Consider the following 12,103-nt stretch of genomic DNA (forward strand, 5'->3'; position numbering starts at 1 on the left):
GAGAAGCCAAAGAATTTATATGTACGATCCATGCATGTGAACTAAGGCCAGTGGGGAGAATTCTGGTGGGAGGGGGGTGCAGGGTAGAGGAGGATTAAGGGGAGGATAAATGGGACAACTATAATAGCATAATCAATAAAATATACTAATAAAGAAAATATTGTCAAGTAAAGCCATTCATATGCTGTACTCATACATAAAGACTGCTTTTAAGAGCATTCATTTTTCACTTAAAGAGAAAATATCTATGAAATGGTTTTAATACTGATTAAATGACTTCCTGACACAAAAATCCCTGTTTAAGGTTGCTTAATGAATTTTTTTTTAACTTTAGAGATTATACACTTTTCAGCCTAGTCTAGCTTGTCAGCTCATTCATTTGAATAGAACAGTCTAATTTATCTACAAAGATGGTGCTGACACTATAGCCTAGAATATTCCCTATATTGAGAATCTGAGCCATTGAACATAAACCTATTCCTGGCATTCAAGTAACTGATAAATCTGACTTATTCTCTACAGGAGGCAATTTGCTATAATCTAATTGATCAACAGTAGCTATCTAGTTTGTAAAGGGTTAAAGTTGTAAAGGACATTATAATTCATTTACATTTAACTAAAAAGATCTAATACATTTAAGCATGCTGCTGTCTCTGATACAAACGTGATCTCTACAAAAATAATCATGGTCTGTGTGTGCAAATTCTTTTTATTTCATTGCCCATCATAAATCCGATGTGGACGAAAGGTTACCTGAAATGAGAGGAACTTCAGGGTAAATGTTGAAGCGCTGTTTTAAGAGTTAAATATTATCTTCTAACACTAGGCAAAGTTTATATTGTCAAGAGGCTTGCCTGGTCCTTCAAACTGATGAAAGCTGGAGAACTGACCTTTGACTCTCTAGGGTAAACCAAGGCTTCACCTCACTTGTTAAACATGGAGGGAAAAAGCATCAGCTCTGAAATTGTCGCCCCAAAGGCATTTGCTAGTATGTGAAGCTCTGTGTTATTTTCCTTTGTTTTGCCACATCCTGGGGGGATAAACACCATGCTTTCTTCTGCTGGGGCTGGGAGTGCACCTACCTAACAGTCCCCCATATTAAACAAGTGTTAAACACAGCTGCGGGGCAAATGGGTAGGTAAAGCGTGTGATTTCCCTGTCTGGACTCCTACAAGCCAAGAGTGCCCGGAGGAAATTCCCACAGAGAGCTGGCTGACAGTAATTACTTTTTCCTGTGGAGTTTGGTAGAATTAAGTAACGGTTTCTCTACAGCTTTGTGTATTAACAATGCTCTATAATGCTGACATTCCGATTGTCCAGCGGAGTGTTTGGAGGGTGTTAATAAAAACTCAGTCATGGTGAAGGGTCCTAAAATCACATACACAGCCAACACATGATTATTGGGAGCAGTTGAACAACTAGCCTCACTCAACAAGGCGCCTGGAATTTGTGAAAGCATAATACAACACTACGACACCCAAAGGAGAAACACATTTCTGTTGATATAGTTAACACTTGCAAACAAAGCTTAAAATTTGTAAATATGTTAGATATTTATATCTGTGAAAAAACTTTAAAGATCGTATGCTTTTGTAATAACTCTGGAACTGAACTCAGATCGGTGGGGGTCCACCCGGAACAAAGGGATTTAGAAATTTTGTACTTTTCCTGGGATGACCCCTTTGCTGTCTACAGTCCCCACCCACCTGTTCACCTCACCCTTCTCCCTTCCCTTGATATATAAAAGGCATGAATTTTGAGTTCTGTTAGGATTGTTATGCCTAGAGGGGAAACAAAGGCAGGAGGTGGGATACATGTCCCACCCACTGACTCAGCAGTCCTTGCAATTCTATGTATTTATTCCACTATCTGGGAAAGAAAACTTTTGAAACTGTGCTTTCACCCAAGGCCTGAAAGGTGAAAAAGGGCCCATAGTGCCTAATGGAAGAAGCCCACTGATACCTTTGGGTACTCAGGCCCCATCCTGGAAAGCTGGCACCACCTTTATCTGTCAATCAATATGTAACTTCTTCCCCCTCCTCTGTCCAGCCAACTACATAGGTCCTCAGCACAAAGAAGTCTGGGGCTTGGTGCTCTTGGCTCTCCAGCCACTGGGCCAGGCTGCCTGGCCTCAGGCCACCTGACCTCTGGCCGCTTGTGTGCTTGCCACCCCAGCCCTCACCCCCTTGGCCTTTGGTCACCCTTACCATCCTTACCCTGCTTTCACCCTGAACCTGTGCCTTTCACCTTCCCCATCCCCACCTTAACTAGGCTGTTCTCTTCCAGGAGAACAGGTCACCAATAAACCCTGCTTGCACGCTAACAGACTTGCTGATCTTTAATTCTGTAGTGCTGCACTGGTGAGAGGAACTGAGTTTCTGGGAGTTTCTCCTATGACTGGATAGATTTGAGAATTAGTTCTATCACCTTCTTTAGCCAGGCCTTCTCGATCAATAAACCCTTCCTTGCCCAAATCCTGAAAAAAAAATCATCTGCTCTCACCATGGTTATTCTAAAGGGTTTGAAATATTGGAAAAGAATTATCTGGAGTCACATGATGAATTAGTGACAAAGCGACAACTAGAACTCACGTTTTATGACTATACCCGACATTCAGAGAGGTGAGTTTCCAGAGAGGAAATTTGTTTCACTGAAAACTTAATCTGATGACAATTCTTAACTCGAATACTACTTTAATATTCACCAGCCCCAAACCCACTCTACCATAATATAGCTAATGACAACATTGCCAACAGATACAGGAAGGGCACTGTTCTTTAGAACTACTGCATGCAAGTGTTTAAGGACTTGTTCCAAGGATTAAAAAAACACAAAAACAACCCTGTTAAAAAGCAGAAGGAAGAGTACCTAGGTATCATTCTACATTTTTGTTCTGTGAAGTTCACCATCAATCATTACTAATTTGAAAAAATTGCTTATTCTACCGGAAACTGGACCAAGTTAAAAGGGATGGCGATTACCAAACAGATCACTCTAAGAATCACACTTATGAATGAATGAATGAGTGCAGAATTTGTGTGAAAACAAACATCACCATAAGTCCACCAGCAAGTATCATACAACAAACTTTAGAACCTCAACAGGCCTTTCCTCCTCTGGTCAGGGGATACTGTGGAGGACACACCATGTCCAAAGTGGCCTGCACCTCTCCCGCTCCAGTGCTGCCTGGACAGTGAGGCCAGCAGCAGTTTCAGGGTTGCAGTGAGGAGAGGCCCTTTTTCTAAGATTATTAGGAGATCTTCACATAAAGAGGAAAAACGCACAATGGCACCCAACCCTAGAAACAGTAAGCAAGCTTGTCAAGGTAACAGCCTGGCTTTACCATGTGAAAAAGCCATCCAACCAAATGTCTTTTTAGCTTAACGGTGTGAAGTCACTTTTAGTCACATTTGCTGCTAAATCACACTTGTCCAAAGAACACGGACATCTGCCTCCACTCTTTGTCTTTGTAGACCCTGTGTGTGGGAGTCACCATACACTCACAGAATTGTTTACCAAATGGTTATTTACTTATGATTTAAACCGAGGCATTTTTGAAACTCAATACACTCTTTGTATACTAGCTTGGTGCCTGGAGGCAGAGTGTGAGTGGGCAGAGTGGACACATGCCAGACACCCCAAAAGCAAGCATCCTGGCTTGCGTGGTTAAGGGGCTGATATTTACCAGTCTCACTTATGTGGACCAAGGTGGTTGGAAAATCTGGTAACAGCACAATTCAAACAACAAAGAGGGTGTTTCACTTTTTGATCATGTCTTTTTAGGAAACGCAGAATTTCTCACTTTACCCTACAAAGTGTCTCAAAAAGAAGGCTTCTGAACATTTCAGGCAGGCACACCTGGCCACAAGAAATAAATGAGGGCTCAACGGCACATTCTGAGGGACATTAACACCCTGGTGAAAGTTTTTGATGATACTCATTATGCTCTGGATTTAAGTTTCCCATTCCCTACTTCTTTCACATCATCAGAAATTTAAATTGTTCTGTGTCTCTAAAGAGGAGAGATGATGAAAGAGAAAACATATCAAAGGACTAAGTATCAGAGAAACAACTTTTTAAAACTTGGGCACTTGAGAACTGCCCAAGGACAGGCTCTCTGTTCCCACCACACGGCACCTGTGCTCTAACTTAACAGAGACACAGAGGGAAGAGCATCTGTACTAGATAGAGACCTTTGAGGTTCCAAACACCAAAACATTAGCAAGCAGCCTGGCCATACAGGTAGTTCCAGATGAAAAACAATGCCTAGATATAAAACACAATACCATGCATCTCTGCTGAAACAACTGCTTTTGAGATTAAAAAGCATTCTCCACTAAAAGCACTCTCAAACTGTACCAAAATGTTAGCCCCAATGAAATGTGTATTACATATTCTCTTTAAAGGGAAAACACTTACCCATAGGCGACTCCAGCTATGGTGCACTTCTTAAACTGCATTACGTTGCATGTCAGAGTACCCGTTTTGTCAGAAAATATGTATTTTACCTAAAAAAAAGAGTTTAAAATTTCTCACTAAATTTCAGAATTCTTTTTGTGCCAGTTTCTTACATGGGGGGAACCCTTAAATTATTCCTTTTATCAATTTTGTTACAGTGTAGGGCCACAATGGAATGTTATTAATTGACTTCTGTCTGCACATTAAGGAATATGTTCCGCTATAATTTCTCAGTATTTTAGCATTTCATGTATGAACACTGAAGACTATCAAGGTATTAGAAAACTATGGTCATATAGAAATCTGCCTTAATATGGTCTGAATTTCCACGAGAAAGTAACTTTATTGCTCCATAACACTCATAGAGCACTAAAACATCTATCAGCATATTGGGTTGGCCAAAAAGTCTGTTTAGTTTTTTCCATACAATAAAAGACACATTTTTCATCTTCACTAACATCTTTATTGATTTGGATATTCTGAGTATCCAAACTGATTCTGAATATTGGCTGTCTCCCGCATGGAATAATGTGGATTGTTCTCAAAGTTAATGTCTTGAATTGATCGCTATCAACATCACCTGGGCTGCCCGGCCGTGGAGCATTGATCGTCCAGTGAGAAATGTCCGGCACGAAACTCCCCAAACCACTTTTGACACGTTTGATCAGTCACAGCACCTTCTCCTTTCACTGCATACATCTTTTTATTTTGCATTTCAGTTATGTTTTTACCTTTCTCAAAATAATAAAGCATAACATGCTGAAAATGTTGCATATTTTCTTCTATCTTCGATATTAAAATGGCTACACAAAAATCCACCAACTTTGATAAGTTTTTTTTAAATGCATGCTGATGACAGCTGTCAAATACAACCTAACACAATTGATTTGAATGAAGTTAAAGACAACTAAGTGCTACTAGAGCCATCTTATGGAAAAAAAAAACAACTAATTTTTTGGCCAACCCAATCACAATTATAGACAGGCAATGGCTTCTGAAATGAACTTCATATAACATCTGAACTGGTAAGGAAAATGATATTTCTGGTCTAAATGCTATTTGAAAAATAAGTTAGCAAATAGCAATGGTACAAAAAAGAAGAATGTTTTCTTAGCCAGTACAGGGTGGAGCAAATGTAGGTTTGCAGTTGTTCACATAGAAAATAATACAATAATTAATAAACAATAATATAAGAATAAATTGTTTTGTGTACTCACACTGTAAACCTACTTTTGCCCTACCTTCTGTGTATAAATGGATTACAAATGTACACATTTGTGTGAACACTGTATGAATTATAAATCTAAGTTTCCTGTTTGGTTACTATTACACCTTAATTTACATAACTTCATTGATTGACATAACTTTTTCTTCCTTTCTGGTTAAAAGCTATGAATGACTTTGAAACAGAATTTATAACTCAAAAACTGCCAATGTTTTGCTACTTGTCAGATTATGTACTGAAGAACATCTCTCAGTGCAATACCTTATTTAAGGGCAAAATAGGCTCTAAATATTTTTAAACCTTCATTTACTAAAAATTAAAATTCATAGTTATGTACTAACATGTATTTATGCTAATTATTCAACCAACAGAAAATGAGAAGCTGTTAATTCATAGGAAGTTGCCACATGTGGCAGAAACGACAATGAACCCGACCTCCATGACACCACATCAATGAGAACTTCCGTTTACCTGGCCAAGCTCCTCATTCAGGTTAGATGTTCGAGCCATAGCAGCAGTGTCTGTGGGCTCATAGTGCATGTCGAGATCCTTTTTAAAAATAAAATAAGATAGATCATTGAATGCAGCTGGTGATATAAGATAGAGTGAAATTTTATTTTAACTGGTAAGCTGTGTAATAATCATTCTCATCTCTTGCCACCCCTGTACCATTTCGGCTAATTCCCCCGAGCAGTATCCAACACAGAATGTTCTGTTCCACAGCAGGGGCAGAACAGCGTGGCAGTTAGAGCGTGCCTCTGGAATTCAGTGATCTTGGTTTACTATATCCCATCATTTCCTAGATACTGAAATAACTGTAGAGATTACATAAAATAACATATTTCCTATGGTGTCTGACACAATGCAAGTGCTTACTGTGAGCTAAAATAACAGCAACTAAACATGGATAAAGTAATTACAACTTCACATCCTTGGGAAAATGACCTAAAATATTTTATCTGGTTGAACTTTCTTGGCCAACTTCCTTATGCTGTATATACCTGAAAATACAATGAGTACATTCTCAAAACCCAAAGAAAAATGTATAGCTTTCAGACCAATTTGTACTTATTTTACACCTAGAATTATGACTATTAACCTTACAAAAATTAATATTTTCTATAGTGGAACACTTTGCTGACAAGTCAGAGTTGACTGATGTTCACATGTCAGATGAAAAGGCCAAATCTGGTTTCTCCATGGCTGCACTGCAGACTGCTCAGCATCGCTCCTGCACCAGGCTGTTGAGCTGTAGGTGCCGTGTTTTAAGAGGAAAACTAAACAACTGGGCAATGTTCAGAGAGCAGTGACTAGAATGGGGACTAGGTGGGAAATTGTGTCAAATGAAGACCAGAAGGAGATGAAGGACATTTAGCTAGGAGGGGGGATATGATAGCAGAATTAGCATGGTAGTCAAGTTCAAATGTTTTACAAGGCTAGTGTTTGGAAACAAGATTAGACAATGTTCTTAAAGGATCTACTGGGCAGAACCAGAATCAAAGGGGGCAGTTACTTATCATTCTTCCACACAGAGAATAAGCCGCCTGGTAAGGGAAGAGCTCTTCCGTCAGGAATGTTATGAAACCTCTGTACATTAGAAAGGTGGTTGGAAGGCCTGCTGGGTTCACTCAGCACTAAAGCTATGTAATTATTTCAAGCAAATATTATTTTTAGAAATCCAAATAAAAAATAAAGTGATTGACTATTTGGTTTTCACAATGAGTTATATTATTATTTCTTATTGTAAGTGGGACACCTTCAGTAACTTTTAATTGTATTTATATAAATTTTATTACACAATTTCTCAATAATGTATTCCCTGCATGAAATGAGCTATGCTTGCAGCTCATTTTAGATTTCTGAATTGTACTGATCTTTTACCCATGAATTAAGGGATTGGCAGTGGAGATGGATAATTTACCATGGGAAGATCATAAGCAGTTACTGAAGTATCATCACTTATAGTTTCAAAAATCCTAATATTGTTCTTAGTAAAAAACTTTTAAGTGATTTAAAAAGAAACATCAAAAGATAATACCAAAATTTCTCAAAATAAAAGCAAAATTAAACTTTTAGTCAGATCAGGCCTAGTGATTTATTAATTTACATGAATTGATTAATTTTAACTTTGGTAACAATAAACCTGAGAAAAAGCAACATATTTTATAAACAAAACATTTAGAAAACAGATGTCCAGCACATTTTCCCAAGAAACAAAAAAAATATTTAAGGAAAAAAAGGGAAAAAATTCAAGCACAGCGAAGTTGTTTATAGTGTGGTAAAATAAACTACATAGATGTATAAAACATGACGGACACTCTGGTTGTTACAAGTAGTGAATACAGTGTTATTTTTCTGGTGCTCAAGTGTTTATGAAGCTGTCCGCTATGTTGTGAAACTCCTTTGATGTATGTAACCACTGGGAGACACAGGCAAACCACGTTTATCATTGCTGTGTGAGTGCCCAGGAAAATACGTCTCAAAGAAGTCGAGTGGCTCGCCAAAGCTCACACAGCTAGTGAATTACAGAACTAGAACTACAAGCCAGGTATTTTTAACTCCAAACCCCATGGTTCTCCTTTTCCCCAGGACCACAGCGTAACTCAAAATAAGTTTCCTGAACTAGAGACCTATTTTCTCTAGATGTCTGGTCTGTAGACGTGGGTGATGTTGTGATGACTCTGTTACTGATTTTCACATGTCAAGTGAGTTTATTAGAATTATATTAGGCTCAAAACTATTTTTAAATAGTATCCGGTACTCAATAAAAGGTACAATTAAGATTTTTTCCTTTGAGAGATCAGAAGACCCTATCAGAAAAAAAAAAACATGTTTAGAGTGATAAAAACAATAATAATTCATATTTACCCAATTTATGAAGTATGCCTGAGTAAATTTCACCACTTCCAATGTAACCAACAAGCTGATAGGAATGAGATTATTGAAAAGGATGATGAAGGTCAAGAAATTCAACCCAAAATTATTAGCGCCACCGTCTATTGGGGAAGATGGGAGGAAAAACATTTATAGTTTTATATATTTTATTTTGCATTGACCAGAACTTTGTGCATAACAATTTTTTTTCATACTGTATAGCATATCATAGATAGTTTGGGAGGAAGACTGTGTTGATAACATATCCTTACTCTCAAATACATTCTCCAAGATGCAATAGCATTATTTGTATTCAATATGGTATAATCCTATTAAGAACTGCATAATGGTACCAAAAAGTGAAAGTACTGTTAACTATTTCAAATTCTGTTCCAGACACAAAGTTTAGATATCATAGAGACAGGACTGAGAGGTTATAAATGAAAAATCTTATGTGGATAGAATCACTTTTATGTAAGTTCTTAAAAAGCACCTCTAATTTAAAGCATGCCTTGAAAACAAGCATACAAAATAGTGCCAGGAAAACTAACCCGACAGCCAAGACAACAGAGGGCTAGACCCTAGGTAAACCCAGCCCCAGGTAAACCACACTCTTCTCCCTCTTCAGCCATGGCAATCAAGCAGTTGGCCCAGACATCATGTAAAGTATGTGACGAAACAAATTGATGGTGGTTGTAACAGTTCTGAAGTTGAAAGAGTAAATCAATGACTGTTAAAAAACAAAACAAAACTTGGAATAGCTGCAAAGCCAAATCAGTATAATAAAAAAAACGTAAAAAATCAATTTGGCCGTAAGATTTTACTAGAATTTGTCTTTCCACTTTTGAAAATTAACTCTTTTATTGGTGAAGGACTCATCAAAAGGCAATGCACCCTTACTTCCCCGAAGTATTCAGGGGCGGTACATTAACCCCACAGCAGTGAAAGGACACATGTTCCAAAAGGAAACTCTTTCATAGCACATGCCTCAGGCAAGGTGGCCATCAACACAGAATTCACTGCAGTCATGAGTTCAAATGAAAGCACATTCAATTTAAGCATTTTAAAAATATGGAAACTACTTTTTGGCGGTTTAAATATGCTCAATCTGCTTTCTTTACCAGTTATCTAACTTCCTGCATTCAGAAATTAAAATATCTTTAAACAAGTGAATAGGATTGGTTAAAATAACATTAATAAACTAACATTTTATAATATTATGAAGTACTCATTATAGTTTTAAGGATTCTGAAATTAATTAATTAAGATGAGAGAGACAGAGAGAGAAGGGAAGAGAGAGAGGGAGAAACACTCATGTGAGAGAAATATTGATTGGCTGCCTCCCACCCATGCCCCAACTGGGCACTAAATGCACAACCCAGGTATGTGCCCTGACTGGGAATCGAACCCACAGCCTTCTGGTGCACAGGATGACGCTCCAACAAACTGAGCCACAATGGCTGGGTGGATTCTGAAATTTTTAGAGATTCCACATTTTACTTACTTTTACTGGAAACTGCAATGAAAATTAAAGCCTAAATGCCTAGTTATCTGGGCAAAAATGTTTTCTTTTACAAGTAATAGGAAATTCCAAGAGCAGCTGTGAAACAAATATTAGTTTTAATGAAAGAAAAATGTCAATAAGCCCCTGAATACTTACAATTTAGATTGAGGTACCAGTCCCTTCCAGAATGCCTGCGATTCCAAATGGCTGAGCCCACAGAACAGACAAGGGACATGGCAATTAAGATACAAAATAAAATCAAAATCTGTACATTTGTAATTCGTTCCACATTTGAGAGTTTAAGTGGTGGACTTGTTGAATTCTGTAAAAAGAAACAAGATGAGTAATAAGAAACGTGTACAGTGACTTAGTAATAGGTATCTAGTATATTGATGAGTATGACAAAGTCCTCATCAAACTCAAAATCTAGACGGCAGTAGACATCTGAAAATTATGCAGACAGCAATCACAGATGTAATGTAAGCTGTCAAAGGTTAACTAGCTGCCTCTTTTTCTAAGGACCACCATGTCACCTAAGCCTTTCTGTAGGATGTCAAACAGTATTAAGAGAAACAAATAACATTCCTTTTGTAAACATAGCTTTGGCATTGTGGAAGGCAAGACGAACACTGTACACTGGACTACTTCACTAAACTGGGTAACTAGAAGCACCCGGCTTGCATCTCTGCTTAGGAAGAGAGGCAGGGAAGGTAGCCTGTGAACCCACAGCCTGGACACTCCAAAGTACGAAGGCAGCATTTTAAAGGACTCCTGTGTTCCAGATTTTTGGTGGCATTTAGTAATTGTTTTTACTGAACACAGCAGCCATGTAAGCCATCCTGGCTATAAAGAGTAACACAGACAAGTTTCCTCAGATACATTTAATGATAAAAAATGACTATGCTGGATTTTTGCTAACCATGGCATCCACAGGACACAAAATTAAATCTGTCATAATCGATATAAAATAGTCAATATAGAATTTACAGAATGATTAGGGGTGGGATCATTAATAGCAGTCCTGCTTGCCTACCGATTATATCTTCATGCCTTTACGATATACAAAGTTATTGATCAGCCCTGAGAGCAGATTTTCACATTGCATCATAAAACTGACATTCCTACACCCATGTAAACACCGAATACTGATGACACTATACTGTGGAGAAGAAGCAACCACAGGCATGTGTAAACACTGCAGGTGGCTAGGATTAAGGTTGATTACAAATGGCCTAATACGAAAATGCTACAAAGCAATGGTCAACTTTTGTTTTACAAGTTTTTCTCTTAATTTTACAAAAAAATGGAAGTTCTAACATTTCATCATTCATATTAAAATAAAATTATAAGACAAATGCTTGAATGCAGAGCACTCATCATCACCCAGATGACGTGTGTCCATCACTGCAGTGGTTGGTAGACGCCACCAATGGACTGATTCGCAAGACCACCGAGAGCGTGTGCACCGGGTGATCTCTGCTGAAACACTCCCATGCTCTGGCCACAGCGAACTCACCAGAGAACGAGATTCTGGATGTACAGAGTGGGGCTTGGGCGTGTGTAACAGACGGTCCACTATGTTTGGGATCACTGAACCGAAAGCTAACAAATGGCCCATTTTCAAAAGCTTTATGTCCAAGAGGTTTTCACAGATAAAAATCTCACCTGCATCAGCTTGGTGTCGTGCCCAGTGTAGACGACGATTCCAATCACCCACTGTGTGTTCCTCAGCTGAGCGCCCCGAAGGAGAATCTGATCCGCTCCCAGGGGGACCGTGCTATGGCAGACAATGTTGACATCAGAAATGAAATTTTCTAAAATGCTTAAGAATTCCACAGCCACTACCTAGTTCCAAAAAAGACTCTGTTATGAAAAAAACCCTTCTCACGTTTACTGCATTTTTAGAAAAGTCATTTCTCCACCAATAGGGACAGTTTTCTTACACAAGAACAGCTGGAGCACAGCATTTCAGTTGCTTCTCCTTAAACATCTAACCAGCCACTTCCTACAATTTCACAATCCAAAATAGTAGGCAATGTTTT

At 38.3% G+C, this 12,103-nt stretch overlaps 1 protein-coding gene across 4 annotated transcripts in view; it reads right to left on the bottom strand.

The window, feature by feature from the left end:
- The window catches only part of ATP8A1 (ATPase phospholipid transporting 8A1), a 216,513-nt gene that overhangs the window by 135,081 nt on the left and 69,329 nt on the right, over positions 1-12,103 (bottom strand). For all 4 annotated transcript variants that reach the window (XM_028505406.2, XM_036020088.1, XM_028505407.2 and 1 more), the window contains 5 exons: positions 11,727-11,838; positions 10,218-10,383; positions 8,552-8,679; positions 6,155-6,232; positions 4,420-4,508 (listed from right to left, as the gene is read on the bottom strand). In XM_028505406.2, the coding sequence (XP_028361207.1) occupies positions 4,420-4,508; positions 6,155-6,232; positions 8,552-8,679; positions 10,218-10,383; positions 11,727-11,838 (573 nt within the window). The remainder of the gene's footprint in view (positions 1-4,419; positions 4,509-6,154; positions 6,233-8,551; positions 8,680-10,217; positions 10,384-11,726; positions 11,839-12,103) is intronic.

Source organism: Phyllostomus discolor, chromosome 1, assembly GCF_004126475.2.
Source record: "Phyllostomus discolor isolate MPI-MPIP mPhyDis1 chromosome 1, mPhyDis1.pri.v3, whole genome shotgun sequence".
NCBI lineage: Eukaryota > Metazoa > Chordata > Mammalia > Chiroptera > Phyllostomidae > Phyllostomus > Phyllostomus discolor.